Here is a 15,189-nt window from a genome sequence, read left to right as displayed (position 1 = left end):
TTCAAACCCAACAGGAAATCTGTTATTTTGGATCGAATATGAAATATTTATCGATTTACAGGGTGCACATTTGAGACCTTTTCGCCGAGGGAGTAAATTGGATCATCTTCAAAATTGGTGACACTGTTCAGGAGACATATGAGATCTTAAGTTTCTAAAATGGTGCGTTTTCATTCACAGGTCTGACCTGGGCGTGGTGCCAAAGTCAGCCATTTTTTCGGCAAAACACCGAATTCAGTAAATGACTAATAATTCCTTGACACAACTTTCAATCTTTTTCATATCTGCCATGTATATGCGGTATCCCAGCCTGAACATGACTGCATTGAAATATTACCCATTAGGCCTAGCGCCCCCTAGTGAGAACAGGAAATGCCTTTTTTTTACGAGACAGGTTCGTCCTCCAAGGGAAAAAATCTGTTGTCCTCAAACCTGCATCAGGGGAGCCTTAAGACCTGTGTTCAGGTGCCTGATGAAAAATATTGAGGTTTCGTTGAGGCGGAGGGGTCCAAACAGGAAAGTGAAAATGACCGTCAACAATTTGTCACGCAAAAAACTTTGAACAGTCATAACTCAGCAGATATATAATATATCTGCGCCAAACTTCCCGTGCTTGTTGAGAGTCATACCCTGAAGGGTCTTGTAGGGGTCATTTGCATCAACTCTACAGTGCCAACTAGTGGCGACAGAAAGGAGTTTTAAAAAAGGCTTTTGCTATTGGGTTTTTTCAACGTAGAGCAATGAAATTTGGGGAGTCCATACCTTATGCAAAACTGTTCCAAAAAGTCTCTTGCACCCATTTTCCAAATCCAACAGAAAATCTGGTATTTTGGATCGAATGTGAATTTTTTATCCATTTGTAGTACAGTTTACATTTGGAGGCCTGAACATGCACGAAAACTCACCAAATTTTGCACATACATGCGGCTTTGCGTGTATTTCGATAATCTTGCGACATTACAAAAAAATGTAACAAAAGGGCTCAGTGGCGCCCCCTTCAATTTTTCAAAAAGGCGTTTCCTATTAGGTTTTTTTAACGTAGAGAAATGAAATTTGGGGAGTCGATACCTTGTGCAAAACTACTCCAAAAAGTCTCTTGAACTTGAAATTCTGCTCCCAATAACTCATATTTTCAATAAATCTTTTGAGTCTGGAATCTTCCCTGATGAAATGAAAATAGCTAAAGTTATTCCAATATTCAAAGGTGGGAACCCACATGAGTTCAACAACTACAGACCTATCTCCATCCTGCCCCAACTTTCAAAAATACTTGAAAAGCTCTTTAATAACCGACTTGACAAATACATAATAAAACATCATTTATTATACGACAGCCAATATGGGTTTAGGAAAAACCACTCCACTGTGCAGGCCCTAGCTGAGTCTATGGAACTGATCACGGATGCTCTTGACCAAAAAAAATACTCTGTGGGAATTTTCCTGGACTTGAAAAAAGCCTTTGATACAGTCAACCACAACATTCTACTGGACAAACTACAGAGACTGGGTATGAGAGGTAACGTTCTAAACTGGATAAGAAGCTATTTGGAAAGGCGCTCGCAATATGTTTCATATGAAGGGTGCAGATCATCAACTCGTCTAATTACATGTGGCGTGCCCCAAGGCTCCGTCCTGGGACCGAAACTATTCATCCTATACATAAATGACCTGCATTTAGCTTCTAATCTAAAAATGGTGCTTTTTGCGGATGACACTAAAATCTTTTGTTCCGGAAAAGACCCCTACAGTCTATTTAAATAAATAAATGTGGAATTAGCTAAACTGCAAAAATGGTTCGATGCAAACAAATGATCTCTTAACCTCGAGAAAACTAAATACATTGTATTTGGAAGAAAAGCTTTGGATATGAACCTAAAAATACAAATAAATAATGTGGAGATACAAAGGGTACAACAGCACAAAGTGTTAGGCATAATTATTGATCAACGCCTAAACTGGAAGCCACATATAGAGAAACTGAGGAACAAAATTGCCAGGAGCATCTCAATTCTCTATAGAGTACAAAACATGTTAGATACGCGGGCTCTCCAAACCTTATACTGCGCACTCGTTCTGCCGCACTTCAGTTACTGCCTAGAGATTTGGGGACGCACTTATGAAACGCACCTCAACCCACTCTTCGTCCTCCAAAAGAAAGCCATCAGAATTGTTCATGGAGCTTCCTACAGAGCACATACCAATGAGCTCTTTATCAAGTCCAAACTACTGAAATTTCATGATCTGGTTAACTACAAAATAGCTCAAATGATGTATAAGGCCAACACAAACAGTCTTCCAGCTAATTTGCAAGCTTTATTCCATATTAAAGAATCCTCCTACAAACTGAGAGTATGCCGAACGTTTTCCTACCAGACCATTAGGACTAAAATGAAATCTTTTTCCATTGTAAACACTGGGGCTCGCCTGTGGAATACATGTGATGCAGCGCTAACGAATATAAATTCATTAAGCTACTTCAAAAAAATGTATAAACGTAACATAATAAGCCAGTACGTTGCCCAGACTCAACTGTAAATGCACACACAACACAGATAAGACTGTCCTCACAGCAATGCACGCTTAAATGTCAGGGCCAACTGGATAAGACATAACATTTCTGGGACATGCCCCTCAATGAAATCACATTACTGATTCTGCCATTGACACGTACACGCTGAATTTCCTCCTGAGGCAATTATGGAACTGGTAAACTGGGCTCTGAGTTCGATGGACGGAATATTCTCTACGATGCGGCCTAACTCGGGGCAACGTCCTTGCCCAGTGACCACCTTTACATCTGGCTATGTGGAGGACGCCTGGGGTAAATGGAGGCCGCTATGCCTAACGTCCCTCCTGATAGAGGACGCTGAGGATCTGTACATCTTCGGCACGCTGCTGGCTCTGGTCTTCCTGCTGCTACTTGCTGCTCTCTGGGTTCGTCGCTTCTCGATCAGGATGAAAAACCAACTCCATGACACACTGGAGGTTGTTCGACGCAACGGCGACGAGTTGGCACTGATAATGAAGGAGCAGGCAATGCTAAGTGACGCCGCCGCACGACTGGCCACAAAAATTGAAGCGGAGCTGCGAGATCATGAGAGACTCGCTCGGGCAAACCGGGCCAGAGATGATGATGACTAATTTCCTAAACCGGGCAAGGGACGCTGACTAGAAATCTTCTACGGTGGATACAATACATGAGAGCCTCCAAAGTACCCCAGGCCTTCACCCTTCACCTACTTGGACACGAACTGATTCAATATACTTAAATTACTATATGTGAAATCTCCATGGCAATTAATGACTTTTGAACGAAATGTGTTAGACTGTCATTGGACTGATCCAGAGCATGCTGCTTGTGCGACCTTGGTGGCAGGGGGACGGGTCCCGATAAGCTTCTGCTTTTTCCGTCTCCTTTGTCATGTCTGTTCTCATCTTCTTTGGATAAACAAACATACGCAATGATTTCCCTCTTTTTTCTCTCCTTTCTTTCTTGTGACGTTGATTTTAATGTTGATGATGATGATGATGATGATGACAATGACAATAAATTCAAATCCAACCCATATTCCAAACCCAACAGGAAATTGGGTATTTTGATCGAATGTGAAGTTTTATCAATTAACAGGGTGCACATTTGAGACCTTGTAACAGAGGGAGTTAGTTGGATCATCTTCAAAATTGGTGAGACTATTCAGGAGACATAAGAGATCTAAAATTGTCAAAATGGTGCGTTTTTATTGACATGTCTGACCTGGGCGTTGACCTAAGTCGGCCATTTTTTCGGCAAAATGACAAATTCAGTAAAAGACTAATAGCTCCTTGACACAACGTTCAATCTTTTTCATATCTGGCATGTATGTGCGGGATCCCACTCTTAACACGAGTGCATTGAAAAATTACCCATTAGGCTAAGCGCCCTCTATTGGGAACAGGAAATGCCTTTTTTTACTAAACAGGCTCCTCCTCCAAGGAAAAAAAATATATTCACCTGAAACCTGCATCAGGGGAGCCATAAGACATGTGTTCAGTTGCCTGATGAAAAATACTGAGGTTTGGTTGAAGCAGAAGAGTCCAACAGGAGAAGTGAAAATGACTGAAGCCATTTCGTCTCACCACAAGTTTTGAACAGTCATAACTTCTACAACATATCTGTGCCAAACATCTCGTGCTTGTTGAGTCATACTCTGAAGGGTCCTGTAGGGGTCATTTGCATCAACCCTACAGCGCCAACTAGTGGCAATAGAAAGTCACTCATTTTTCTAATATATGTCCAGTTCTTTTCAGGTTGGTCATTATAGTTTCAAGACCTTTTGAAATATTTATTTTACGGCCCATGTCCACATGTCTCTGTCTGTTGCCGTGACGACCCTTTATTCGCTCCTTTTTTGTAGTACTCTGTCCAATAGGGGTTTTTATCTCTTAGGTGTGTGAATGTAAAGAAGCAACGTTCAAGCATGTTAGGTTCTAATGAGATGATTAGAGAGGACGATCTGCCACCACCCTGACCTGCTCACTTTCCGAGTTGCGTGACGTCCGAGTTGCGCTAGATTGCGAGGGCCCGTTCAGTCCTGCTTGCAGGCCTAGTGTCCATTTGTTACTTGTGTTTTTTGGTGTTTTGTCACCCTCTGCTGGCGATTGGGTGCGACTGATTTTATGGGCTTAAGCACCCATGAGCATTGCGTAATTAATGACATCAACAATGGCGGGCTACTAGTTTATTTTTTGATAGAAAATTTTACAAATTTTATTAAAACAAAAACATTAAGAGGGGTTTTAATATAAAATTTCTATAACTTGTACTGACATTTATCTTTTAAGAACTACAAGTCTTTCTATCCATGGATCGCTTTAACAGAATGTTAATAATGGTAATGCCATCTTGTTGATTTATTGTTATAATAAATAAATACAGCACTTACGTACCGTATATTGAATGTATATATCCAGCTTGTGTCTTATCTTTCCATTCCAACAATAATTTACAGAAAAATATGGCATATTTTATAGATGGTTTGAATTGCGATTAATTACGATTAATTAATTTTTAGGCTGTAATTAACTCGATTAAAAATTTTAGTCGTTTGACAGCCCCAATAAAAATACAATAGAGAACAACATGCTGAATAAGTGTACAGTGTACCGTGCATGAACAACCAAATGCGAATATACCGTCCTCACCAGGACGCTACGGCTCGGTCCTGTCAATTCAGCGGGCTAAACTCCCAAATGACGATGCTGGACGTCCGTATAATTTGCTGAATCAATTTCATCACCGATACCAAACAGGTTCGCATCGACGTAAATAAATGATAATTAGGTGCTTTTACAGCAATGACATGACACAAACGGTTAGCACGCGTTTGCTAGCATTAGCGCATCGTTCAAACAACCACACAACTGGCTCTAAGTGTCCGATCGCGGGTGGAAAACACACAATAACAACAGAAAAGATGATACACACAGGCGTTGCCTCTGTAGAGATATTTTACAAGCATAAACAATGAACGTAGGTTCCTGCCGTGTTTCTCGCTAACTTGCCCACTCACTCAGAGCTGCGTAGCTGTCGGTCTTCTTCTGGCGTGTGAGCGCTTTTCTTCACGTAAACAAGAGCAAGTGCGCCCCCACGTGGACATGAAAGCGCCACAAACTAAAAGCATGCATTTCAATATAAAGTCAATAATACAATTGAACACATATTGCCAAATGCAGAACACGAACGTGGCCATAGCTATTAAATTATTCAGATAACTATAGCATAAAGAACATGCTAACAAGTTTACCAAACCATCAGTGTCACTCCAAAACACCAAAATAGCATGTGAAATGATATCACGTGTTAATAATTTCACACATAAGTCGCTCCTGAGTATAAGTCGCACCCCCAGCCAAACTATGAAAAAAACTGCGACTCATAGTCCAAAAAATACGGTAGTTTTGAAGAAAACGATGGCAACAAAACAGGTCAAAAGCACTAAAACTGATGTGCTGATATATTGTATTTGATTTCATTTTCATTTTCCATGCACACGTACGTAGTTTGTTCTGGGTCAAAATATGACCATGGGCAATAATAATATTCTATTGTAATCATTCATTCATAAGCTGTCTGACATTAATAAATGGGTGATAAATCCGTAATCAGTGTTTCAGACAAAGGGAACAAAAAGATGTCCTTTCCTGTTGGCAGTCTTTGACAGGTTGCTTATATTTATTCTTAAGAACTGATATAAATTCTATTTTTTCTTTTATTGCAGTCAAAAGTATCAAGAAAAACTAGGTTTAAAACATCAGCTGCAACCTACTGCAGTACAGTACTGTAATAAGGACAAATAATGACACATGCATATGCAGACAGACAAATGTAACAGACTTGTATTGCTTTAATGTTTTTTTCTCTCCTTAGGTAAGCCATAATGATAAAATGAAGATGATAAGCACAAACACAATCCAAGTGTCTTTTTTTTTCTTCACATTAATACAGTTCAGACGACTTATGGACACTTTCTAATTCTTTTATAAAAACACTTTGTTGGACAGAAGCATGCTGCACTGCTCTGCTTCCATATAACACAATGGAACAAGATGTCTTTTGACAGATAAAAAATGAGTAAATCATTGGTGTCCAAGAGTTCTGATGAAGAAGCCTTGAAGGAGCGTTTGAATGTGGAATTCCTGTCGCTTCTTTGCTGCTCTGTCAAGTTAAGTGCTTCATGTAGAGCAGACATCTTTTTTCTCCGGGCAAACATTTAAAAATATGTCAATAATGTCTCAGTGCATAAATGTAAACCTTGTGTAACATCTTTGCATGTAAAACGGAAGCGAGACATAAAAAGCAGCTTGTGTGATTCTTTGGCAAAAATCATAACTCATGGGCACACACTGTTTTTGTATTGCATTTGAGCTTGGCCTCTTTTCCCCTTGTTTGTTTTTCTTTTTCTTTTTTTTTTTTGGAATCTGCAAAGTTCTATCAACTACAATCTGTTCTAAGTATTTCCCGCCAACGATCCCTTGTTCACGCACATCTCTTTGTCCATGCAACTCTGCTACACTGCTTTTGCCAAGATGACAAACAAGACGAGCCAAAACATGTACATGTACAAAATAATGTACACCATATATTCAAACATATTTCAAAATCTTCAGACTTTGAAATCATTAGCCAAAATAAGTATAGATTTTTTTCTGAACCCATTTCTTTATCTAGACTGTACAATATATGCATAATGAGTACTCATGAGGGACCGAAGCAACAAAAATAAATACTTTTCGCTAAGTCACCTTTCAAAGTAGTTCATCTATGTACATATATAGCTATCCTCTTGTTGCAGAAACCTGCATGGGTGCAATTGTGCACAGTGTGAATACTATGTTGTATTTTCTTTGCTAAAAGTATCTAAATGTGTTTTGTGACAACACAGTGGAAACAGTGGAGACAGACATTCAAAGGTGAGTCCGCCACACCAACAATTAAAATAAAAAATATCGCGTATCACCATCATTTGACTACTTCAAAAATGGGTTGTCTACATCTTGAAGACTCTGAGGAGCGTAAAAAAATCTACTTCATGCGGTCTTTTAGACAAGTCAAACGGCCTCAGTGTCTACGAAGGGCACACAGCATAGAATGTTTTCAGTGAATGCTGCTATGAAGGAAGGAACAGCATGCAGAAAGAACAGTGCATAGGCCCAGGATTAGCTTCCTGGAGGTGCTTTCCAGTGTCATTCCGTGACAAGCGCGCCCTGGTGCCAGCCTAACTGGGTGGCTCTACCCTGTAGACAATCTGTCAAAAGTCACCAGTTGCTTGCAGTACAGTGTCTTGAGGGGACGGTAGAAGGTAGGTGATGGAAATGCACGTGTGCACAAAGCTTGGTGTTTGTGTGTGTGTGATTCTTTTTTTGTTGTTGTTTTTTTCCGAGTCTGGTCTGCAATGTGCAGTTTAGATCAGTCGTCGTGTCACTGCAGAGCCCTTTCTAACACACAGCAGAACCAGAAAAGCCCACATTCAGGGCTTCACAAGGACTAGTGGAAGGTAGAACTTAGCTTAAAGATCAAGCTAACATGCAAAAAGTCTTCAGACAATGTTTTGCCAAAAGCCATCAAGGCTAACTTTTTTTTTCCTGAAGACACTGTCAAGAAGAAAGTACTTTTCTTTTGTGTTTATAGGTACATCTTTTAAAGGTGGAAATTATAAGAATGGCTTAATCGCAACATCAATCTTGCACTTGTATTGCATCGACCTTTGGTAAATCAATCAAGAAAAACATGAAAACACCCTGAAACATCCGAGCCTCGCATGTCCTCTCACACTGAACTTCCCATACTTCGATCCATTCTCGTTTTCAAGTTTCAGTCCAGAAACCTCCTTGTGTGTCACATTCTCAAGCCCACGTTGGCACATCCTCTGGCAGGTTCACACCTTTCGCAAGAAGATACTTGCAACACGCCAAACCAGCAAGGCAGAAAAATATATAAATTAAATCTTAAAAAAAAAAAAAAATAGAGCTCGTCGAATCCCAGAGAGAAAAAGACACCAAAAGATGGATTAAGAAATAGTCGCCATGGCGCTTTCACCGCCTCATCATTTTGGAGACAAAGCTGACTATGGTCGAGGCCGGCTGGTCAGGGTCCAGCTCAGCAAACAGGTGGCTGACATTGTCTGTTGTGCTTCCTTGTTTTCTTGCCACAAAGCCAAAAAGCCTAAAAGAATGCAAATGAGTGATTGTATTTTTTTGTTGCTACACAAGACATTTAGGGGAATACTTACCTAAGGGAGCCACCACTCTCTTGGCCCCACCTGTGCAAATAAACAATCCAATTAATCTAATCTTTTATTTCAGCAGTTTTAGTTTTTTAACTTTTGTTTAAAATGTGTTTTTTTTCCAGAATATTCCTTTTACTGTTTTTTTGCAACTATGTAAGGTTAATTTGTATAATTTTTGGTTTTCCTCATCTTACATTTTGCTTGTTTTTGACTCATACCTTCTATCCTGGGGATCAGTGTCACAGTAGGTTATGGTGCTTAGTGGATAATGCCGCCTGAAGAAAATCCTGCAAAAACCATGACAGTTATAATCAAAATGAGTTTCCTCCTACTACTACTAGTCCTACAATATGAGGTACTTATTCATACTGTATGTCTATGTATGCAAATTTTACGAGAATTGTGTGAATTTTGATTTTTCTTCTCTATATAGTGGTACAGCTACATTTGAGTTTTATTCATTCCAGGACCTGGTTTGCAAGTAGAAATGGTCGTAAGTAAAGCGGGACTTTCCCATAATTCAGGTAGTGCCCGAGTTACGACGGACCCGACTTACGTGATTTCATCTTTACGGCGCCTGCATCTCGTCGTTTTTTTTTTTTTTTAATGTTGACTTTTGTTTTGTGATGCATGCTTTTATTTTGGCGCAGGAAACAGAGAGCAGGTTGTACTTCCGCACGCGAGAGCATTTACACACCTGCCCACCCACACAAGGAAGTGACGGTACACGTACACATGAGGAAGCAGCTGAGTGAAGTGGTAACAACCTGTGCGCACATTTGTTGCGTGTGAAGTATCCAGAAGCTACGGCTGGATACAAACCCGTGCCGCCCAAAAGGCGAGCTTGACAAATGCCTAAGGGCGCAGCAGCATCCAAAAGAGCGTCAAGAAAAATATTCAAATAATATTTGATGATAGCAGTATTCAAAAAATTATACAAAACAATAAAACACATGAACAACAAAACGTTCATAGTAAGTCTTTAAATAATAATAAAATCATTTTTCTAGTGTGCCTTCTGCCCGTTTTACTTTTTCCTGTGATGCGATAATTTCACCACAGACCCTAGTCTCACCACCCAGCAGACCAGCGAGCTACCTGAAGGTTGCACGGCCAGACTGTTCTCCCTGTATTTTTCAAACACTGAGTATAGTCTGGGACCCAGCCCATTAACAGCCTCTCGAGCACGGACAAAATCAACCGTCCAATCAGATTCGTTTATTTGCGTGACGTGTTCTTAACGAGCAACATTACTCTTCCGCGTCGGGAGTCGTCTCCACAACAACATAGATGGCGAACCGGAGAGCCGAGAATATGTTCCAATCCAGGGTAAAATCAGTTTTAAATTACCAAAAACACATCGACACAAGTCATTGACAACAGTCTGGCTCGCGCTAGCCATGTTGAATAAACTCCGCTCTCCTCGTATGTTTACTTCGGCGCGCAAGTCCCTCGTCGCTTTACTAATGTCACGTCCGCCCGTCGCTGATTGGTCCACTCCGCTGTCTGTTTGCTGTGGTTTGCTCCGCCCTGGAAATTGTATCCGCTGAATGGTGGCCAGACGCAATAGCTGGAAGAGCGGTGAGTCTGGTGTACCAGGCTAACCTGAAGGTGCTGTTTTTAGCCTCCGCAATTGAGCGACGTTACTGTGACAAGTCAACTTCATGAAAAGACAAAAGCCCTCCGGGTTAGAAGAAAAAGAAAGAAGAGAGCGTAAACGTGAAGAAAAACAGGTTTGTTGTGATGATTTTTTCAGCAGCATAAGCACGTATAGGCTACTTAGTGCAACTGCAAGCTAGTGGTTATTTACATAGAGTTTATATGACATCCTGCTAAAGCAAAATTATACTGTATCATTAGCCAGGCTGTTGTTTTAGAAATATTTTCAGTATTCAGTCAGTTGTGGATTAGTTTCAGTTAAATTTACTCCCCTCTCCCATTTTAGAGAAATTTGGACAAAGTGTATGGAGGACTAAAATTGTCATGCTTATTTTCATGTGATGTGAACCACTTTTACCTTGTGTTAAATTGTGCTTTTCAAATAAATTTGCCTTACCTAAAAGTGCCAAGGTTAATTAAATAAATACACCATCAAATATGCAATTAATAATTTCAAAGTTCTGTGGTATGGGGGACAAAGTGCCACAGATCTAAATGCAAACATTTGTTATTAAATGTGTCATTGATTCATTAAAATGGCGATCACATACATGTAGAAAAATATTCAATTTATTAATTTTTGCTATCATATATTATTTAATTCATTACTATTGGATAGTCCTGTGTAGTTGCAGTGCTTCAAGAATTTATTTTCTATTAAATACGCCCATCAAAGATAGTAGCCAGATCCAATAGACGGGTACAGTAGGCTGCAAGAATTTAGGCGGTATTATGGTTATGTCATGTTGGTTTCACGATCAACAGCTATTTGACTAATATAATGTAACATTCCACTTTCTTCTCTTTGTAGATGCTCTTCTGAAATATTTTCCTTCTACCTATGTACATCCTGGGCCATCTTTTACAGTGAACTTATCCACATTAGCACCGAGTCCAGTAAGGAATGCATCTTCCAAAACAACCGTCATAAGAAAGTGCAATAGATGCTTTTGCATCAATGAAGACAAGGTGAGTAAGGTTATAGGTCAAGGTGAAAAAAAAGTTGCATTTTAAAAGGTTCTGTGTGTCTTTATATTAGGGCTGTCAAAATTATCGTTTTAACGCGCGGTAATTATTTTTTAAATTTAATCACGTTAAAATATTTGACGCAATTAATGCACATGTCCCGCTCAGACAGTATTCTGCCTTTTGGTAAGTTTTACAGCAAGGCTTTTTGTGCTGTGTAACAGCGAACTCTTGTGGTCGCTTTGCGACATGGTTTATTGTTGTCTTGCCAGTTCAATATGGCTGCAGGATGTCTCAGGCTGACGCCTACGTTGTAATTATGTGCTTATATGATCCTTGGACAAGATTTGTCCGTAAGTATGGTTGTTGTAAATAATGCACATATTATGTTAGTAAGCGAAATGTTATATTTTTTGTATGAGACCCTTTTGTTTATGTTTTGTGAACCTGTATAGCGTGCTAAGATAACGTTGCTGCTAATGCAATGCTTGTGTACTTTTTTTTTTACGACGGTCTAAAGAGGACAATGGTTTGAGGCCATTTTATTAAAAAATCAGATGAAAAAGAAAGAAGTCTGATTATTATGGCGTCGTTCACTAGCTGTCTAGCTTTGGAAAAAGTAGACGCTTCGGAGTGAGGACAGCATAGACAGATTTAAATGACAGTAGAGTGAAATGCCCACTACAGTCCTTATGTAACGTATGTTGAATGTATATATCAATCTTGTGTCTTATCTTTCCATTCCAACAATTTATTTTACAGAATATATATATAATTTACAGAAAAATATGGCATATTTTATAAATGGTTAGAATTGCGATTAATTACGATTAATTAATTTTTAAGCTGTAATTAACTCGATTAAAAATTTTAATCGTTTGACAGCCCTACTTTATATCGTTTGTGTGGGTGGCTGTCAATCATATTGCAATAACAATTGTAATTTATTTTATTCATTTGTTTTTAAAGTGTTTTTTATTGGTGCTTTTGAATTGTTATTAGAGCTTTTTCTTTTAATTTCTGCACATGTTCGTTGTTGTCTTTTTTTATATAATAAATTACAAAGAGATAATGTGCTTTTTCAGTGTGAGTGTTTAAATATATGTGGTGAAAATGGGGGGGCTATCAGGGGCTATGCTATTAGATTGGTATTGCTGTATCAGCAGCTGCTTGTAAACACAAATTTCAATTGCTGTTGTTAAAGATGAGACTGATTTAATTTCATTTTATTTTAGTTTCATTCTGCAAGCATTGATGTCATGAGCAACTTAATAAAGTCGGCAAACCACACGGACGTCTGACATAATCCTTTCAGAGTTGAGCTCACAGTCTAGCGAGGACTTCGCTCCAACGTCTTGGCGAGGACAGTACAATGACGTATAATACATGTTATTGAATAGTTGTTTTTTTAGAGGGTGTTTTTAGATATTTCAAGGGTTAACTCCGATTTATGCGGAAATCCAGGTTATATCGCTAGCACAGGAACGGAACTCGTTCGTTAACTTGGGAGAACCTGTAAATTATAATTCGATGAATTCGTTTCACAGCCTAAAAACCTACGCTAAATCCTTAATAAATACCGCTGGAACAATTCCAAATTCCAATTACACATAGCAAAACAAATTATAAATACCAAATCATAATATTAATAATAATGTAACGAATCAGGTTATTATGTGGCGGTTGTGTTTTGCATGCTGTTCCTGAATGCACCGTGTGACTGACGACAGAATCAGAAAGGTGCGGTAGAGTTTTTACTTTCTCTTTTCATGTTGTTGTTGGCGTCGGCTATGGCGGACAGTAGCAGTGTTGTGTTGCACAAGTTCTGAAATAAATGGTTAAAAACCTGACGAAGCTGGCGATTTCTTTGCCGATCTTACGATAATAATAATCGTCACCTTATCTTATAAAGATTGACGAATGGAGGTAGAAGGAGGATTGTCGAGATCACAGACATATTCTGGCCGTATTGTGGAGCCAGTTCACTGGCGTGCACAACATACTCATATTTTTCAATCATTTCCATCTTAATTTCAATGTCGCCTTTTCCCTTTTTTTCAAAACCTGCACTAACCTTCTTGGGACCTAGGCTGATTTCCCTCATAAGAAAATCCGCCGTGCATCAGTCTTGAGGGAAAACAATGAAATTGCGACGCTGTCAAATTTTACGTCAGATGTCGAAAGAATCGTATGTCGATGCGATCGTATGTTGAGTTACCACTGTACTGTACATTGAATATATAGATGTCTTAGTGAAAAAGATGTTGTTTTCTGAGCTTGTAAAAAAGTCTAAAATCCTTCATAATTCTGTAATTTGCTGAGTTACTTTTCAGCTGTGCTACTTTTGCTGAATTATTTTTACTAAATTTTATACATTCCTGTGAGATATTGTCAATAAACTGGATGATGGAGTTTTGGTTTCTAGTCTAATGCTCAAAAGTAGCTATTATGTCATAAGACAGTTTTGAGATCAGATACAAGTATTTAGGACACTTGGAGATCTATCCACACCAGGGGTGCCTAAGTCCGGCCCTCGAGAGCCCCTATCCAGCTTGTTTTCCATTTCTCCCTCCTTGAACACACCTGAATCAAATGATCAGCTCATCAGCAAGCTCTGCAGGAGCCTGATAATGATCCTAATTATTTGAGTCAGGTGTGTTGGAGGAGGGAGAAATGGATAACGAGCTGGATAGGGGCTCTCGAGGACTGGACTTGAGCACCCCTGATCTACACCATTAAATTTTCTCCCCAGGTAAAGTAATAACACAACATAAGACACAACAAATAGTTGTCCTTTTTTCAGCAGTAATCCCTTGTGCCAGCCACTCAGAAGTACACTGGCGCCTTTTGTTTTGTTTTTTGTTTTCTAAATAATGACTTGAAGCGCTTACTTCCGGTGACTGTCTGTTAGCATGATGCCGTGCGGTGACACCTGACAGTGCACCACAGTGGCGGTGGGTAGAGGATTGGTCGCCAGTGTCTGACTGATGGCCTTAGCGATGGCTTGTGGGCCAGTCAAGGACTCCATGTCCACAGAGTTAATGTACAGCACGTTGGACGCTGGATGCAAAAAGAAAGAACACATTGTCAGGAAAATGGTGCATGCAATAAACGCACAAATATAAGTCTGTCCAGGATTTACCGTGAGACTCCTCTGGAACCTTCTGAACTGTAGAGGGGATAAAGTTTGGCAAGTTGGACAATAATCCTGTACAAACCACAATCTTGCACGCTCATACAACAGCAAGACGCCGGGTACCTGTTCCTTGCTTCAGAAGTTCCACAACTGGGTCAGTGGGTGTGGCCAGCTCCAGAGCCTCTTCATTTGGGTCTACATAAAGTAAGCGCAGCTGATGCATCTCACACACAGCTTTTGAATTATTAGATGCTCCTGGCTCAGGCTGCATGCCATTTTACCTTTGGTGGGGATCATGAGCTTGCAGGGTAGTGCCAGAGGTGTCATGGAGTGCTGGTAAACCAGTGCCGAGAGACAACCTGTTATGATATTGTTTGTGTGAGAGACCAGTCCATGCCCAGATAGAAAGTAGAGTCAGATGCACTCACCAAAGTAGGGTTCGTTGGGACAACCCTTCAGGCGGACACCTTTGGGGCTTGTTTCAATCAGGAAGTGTCTTACCAGCTCGTTGGTCAGATCAGCAACTAGGCGCATTATAACAGAATTTTAAAGCAATGTAATTTATACTAGCTGTTTGTAGTACAGTGGTTATAGCCGCTGTAAGAGACCTTCATAAGTGCTGTGGGAAACGATCCATTTATTATTTAAGCTCTTCATTTGAGT

General features: G+C 39.8%; 1 protein-coding gene across 12 annotated transcripts in view; it reads right to left on the bottom strand.

Moving 5' to 3' along the window:
* Nucleotides 1-6,365: 6,365 nt before the first annotated feature.
* tns1a (tensin 1a) overlaps nucleotides 6,366-15,189 on the bottom strand; it is a 96,860-nt gene continuing 88,036 nt past the window's right edge. For all 12 annotated transcript variants that reach the window (XM_057818041.1, XM_057818040.1, XM_057818042.1 and 9 more), the window contains 8 exons: nucleotides 14,955-15,050; nucleotides 14,808-14,885; nucleotides 14,650-14,721; nucleotides 14,533-14,559; nucleotides 14,282-14,450; nucleotides 8,984-9,052; nucleotides 8,769-8,798; nucleotides 6,366-8,701 (listed from right to left, as the gene is read on the bottom strand). In XM_057818041.1, coding sequence (XP_057674024.1) covers nucleotides 8,572-8,701; nucleotides 8,769-8,798; nucleotides 8,984-9,052; nucleotides 14,282-14,450; nucleotides 14,533-14,559; nucleotides 14,650-14,721; nucleotides 14,808-14,885; nucleotides 14,955-15,050 — 671 coding nt within the window. In that variant the 3' untranslated portion in view covers nucleotides 6,366-8,571. The remainder of the gene's footprint in view (nucleotides 8,702-8,768; nucleotides 8,799-8,983; nucleotides 9,053-14,281; nucleotides 14,451-14,532; nucleotides 14,560-14,649; nucleotides 14,722-14,807; nucleotides 14,886-14,954; nucleotides 15,051-15,189) is intronic.

Source organism: Corythoichthys intestinalis, chromosome 2, assembly GCF_030265065.1.
Source record: "Corythoichthys intestinalis isolate RoL2023-P3 chromosome 2, ASM3026506v1, whole genome shotgun sequence".
Taxonomy (NCBI): domain Eukaryota; kingdom Metazoa; phylum Chordata; class Actinopteri; order Syngnathiformes; family Syngnathidae; genus Corythoichthys; species Corythoichthys intestinalis.
The sequence above is the reverse complement of the archived record's forward strand: the minus strand, read 5'-3'. Positions and strand labels throughout refer to the sequence as shown.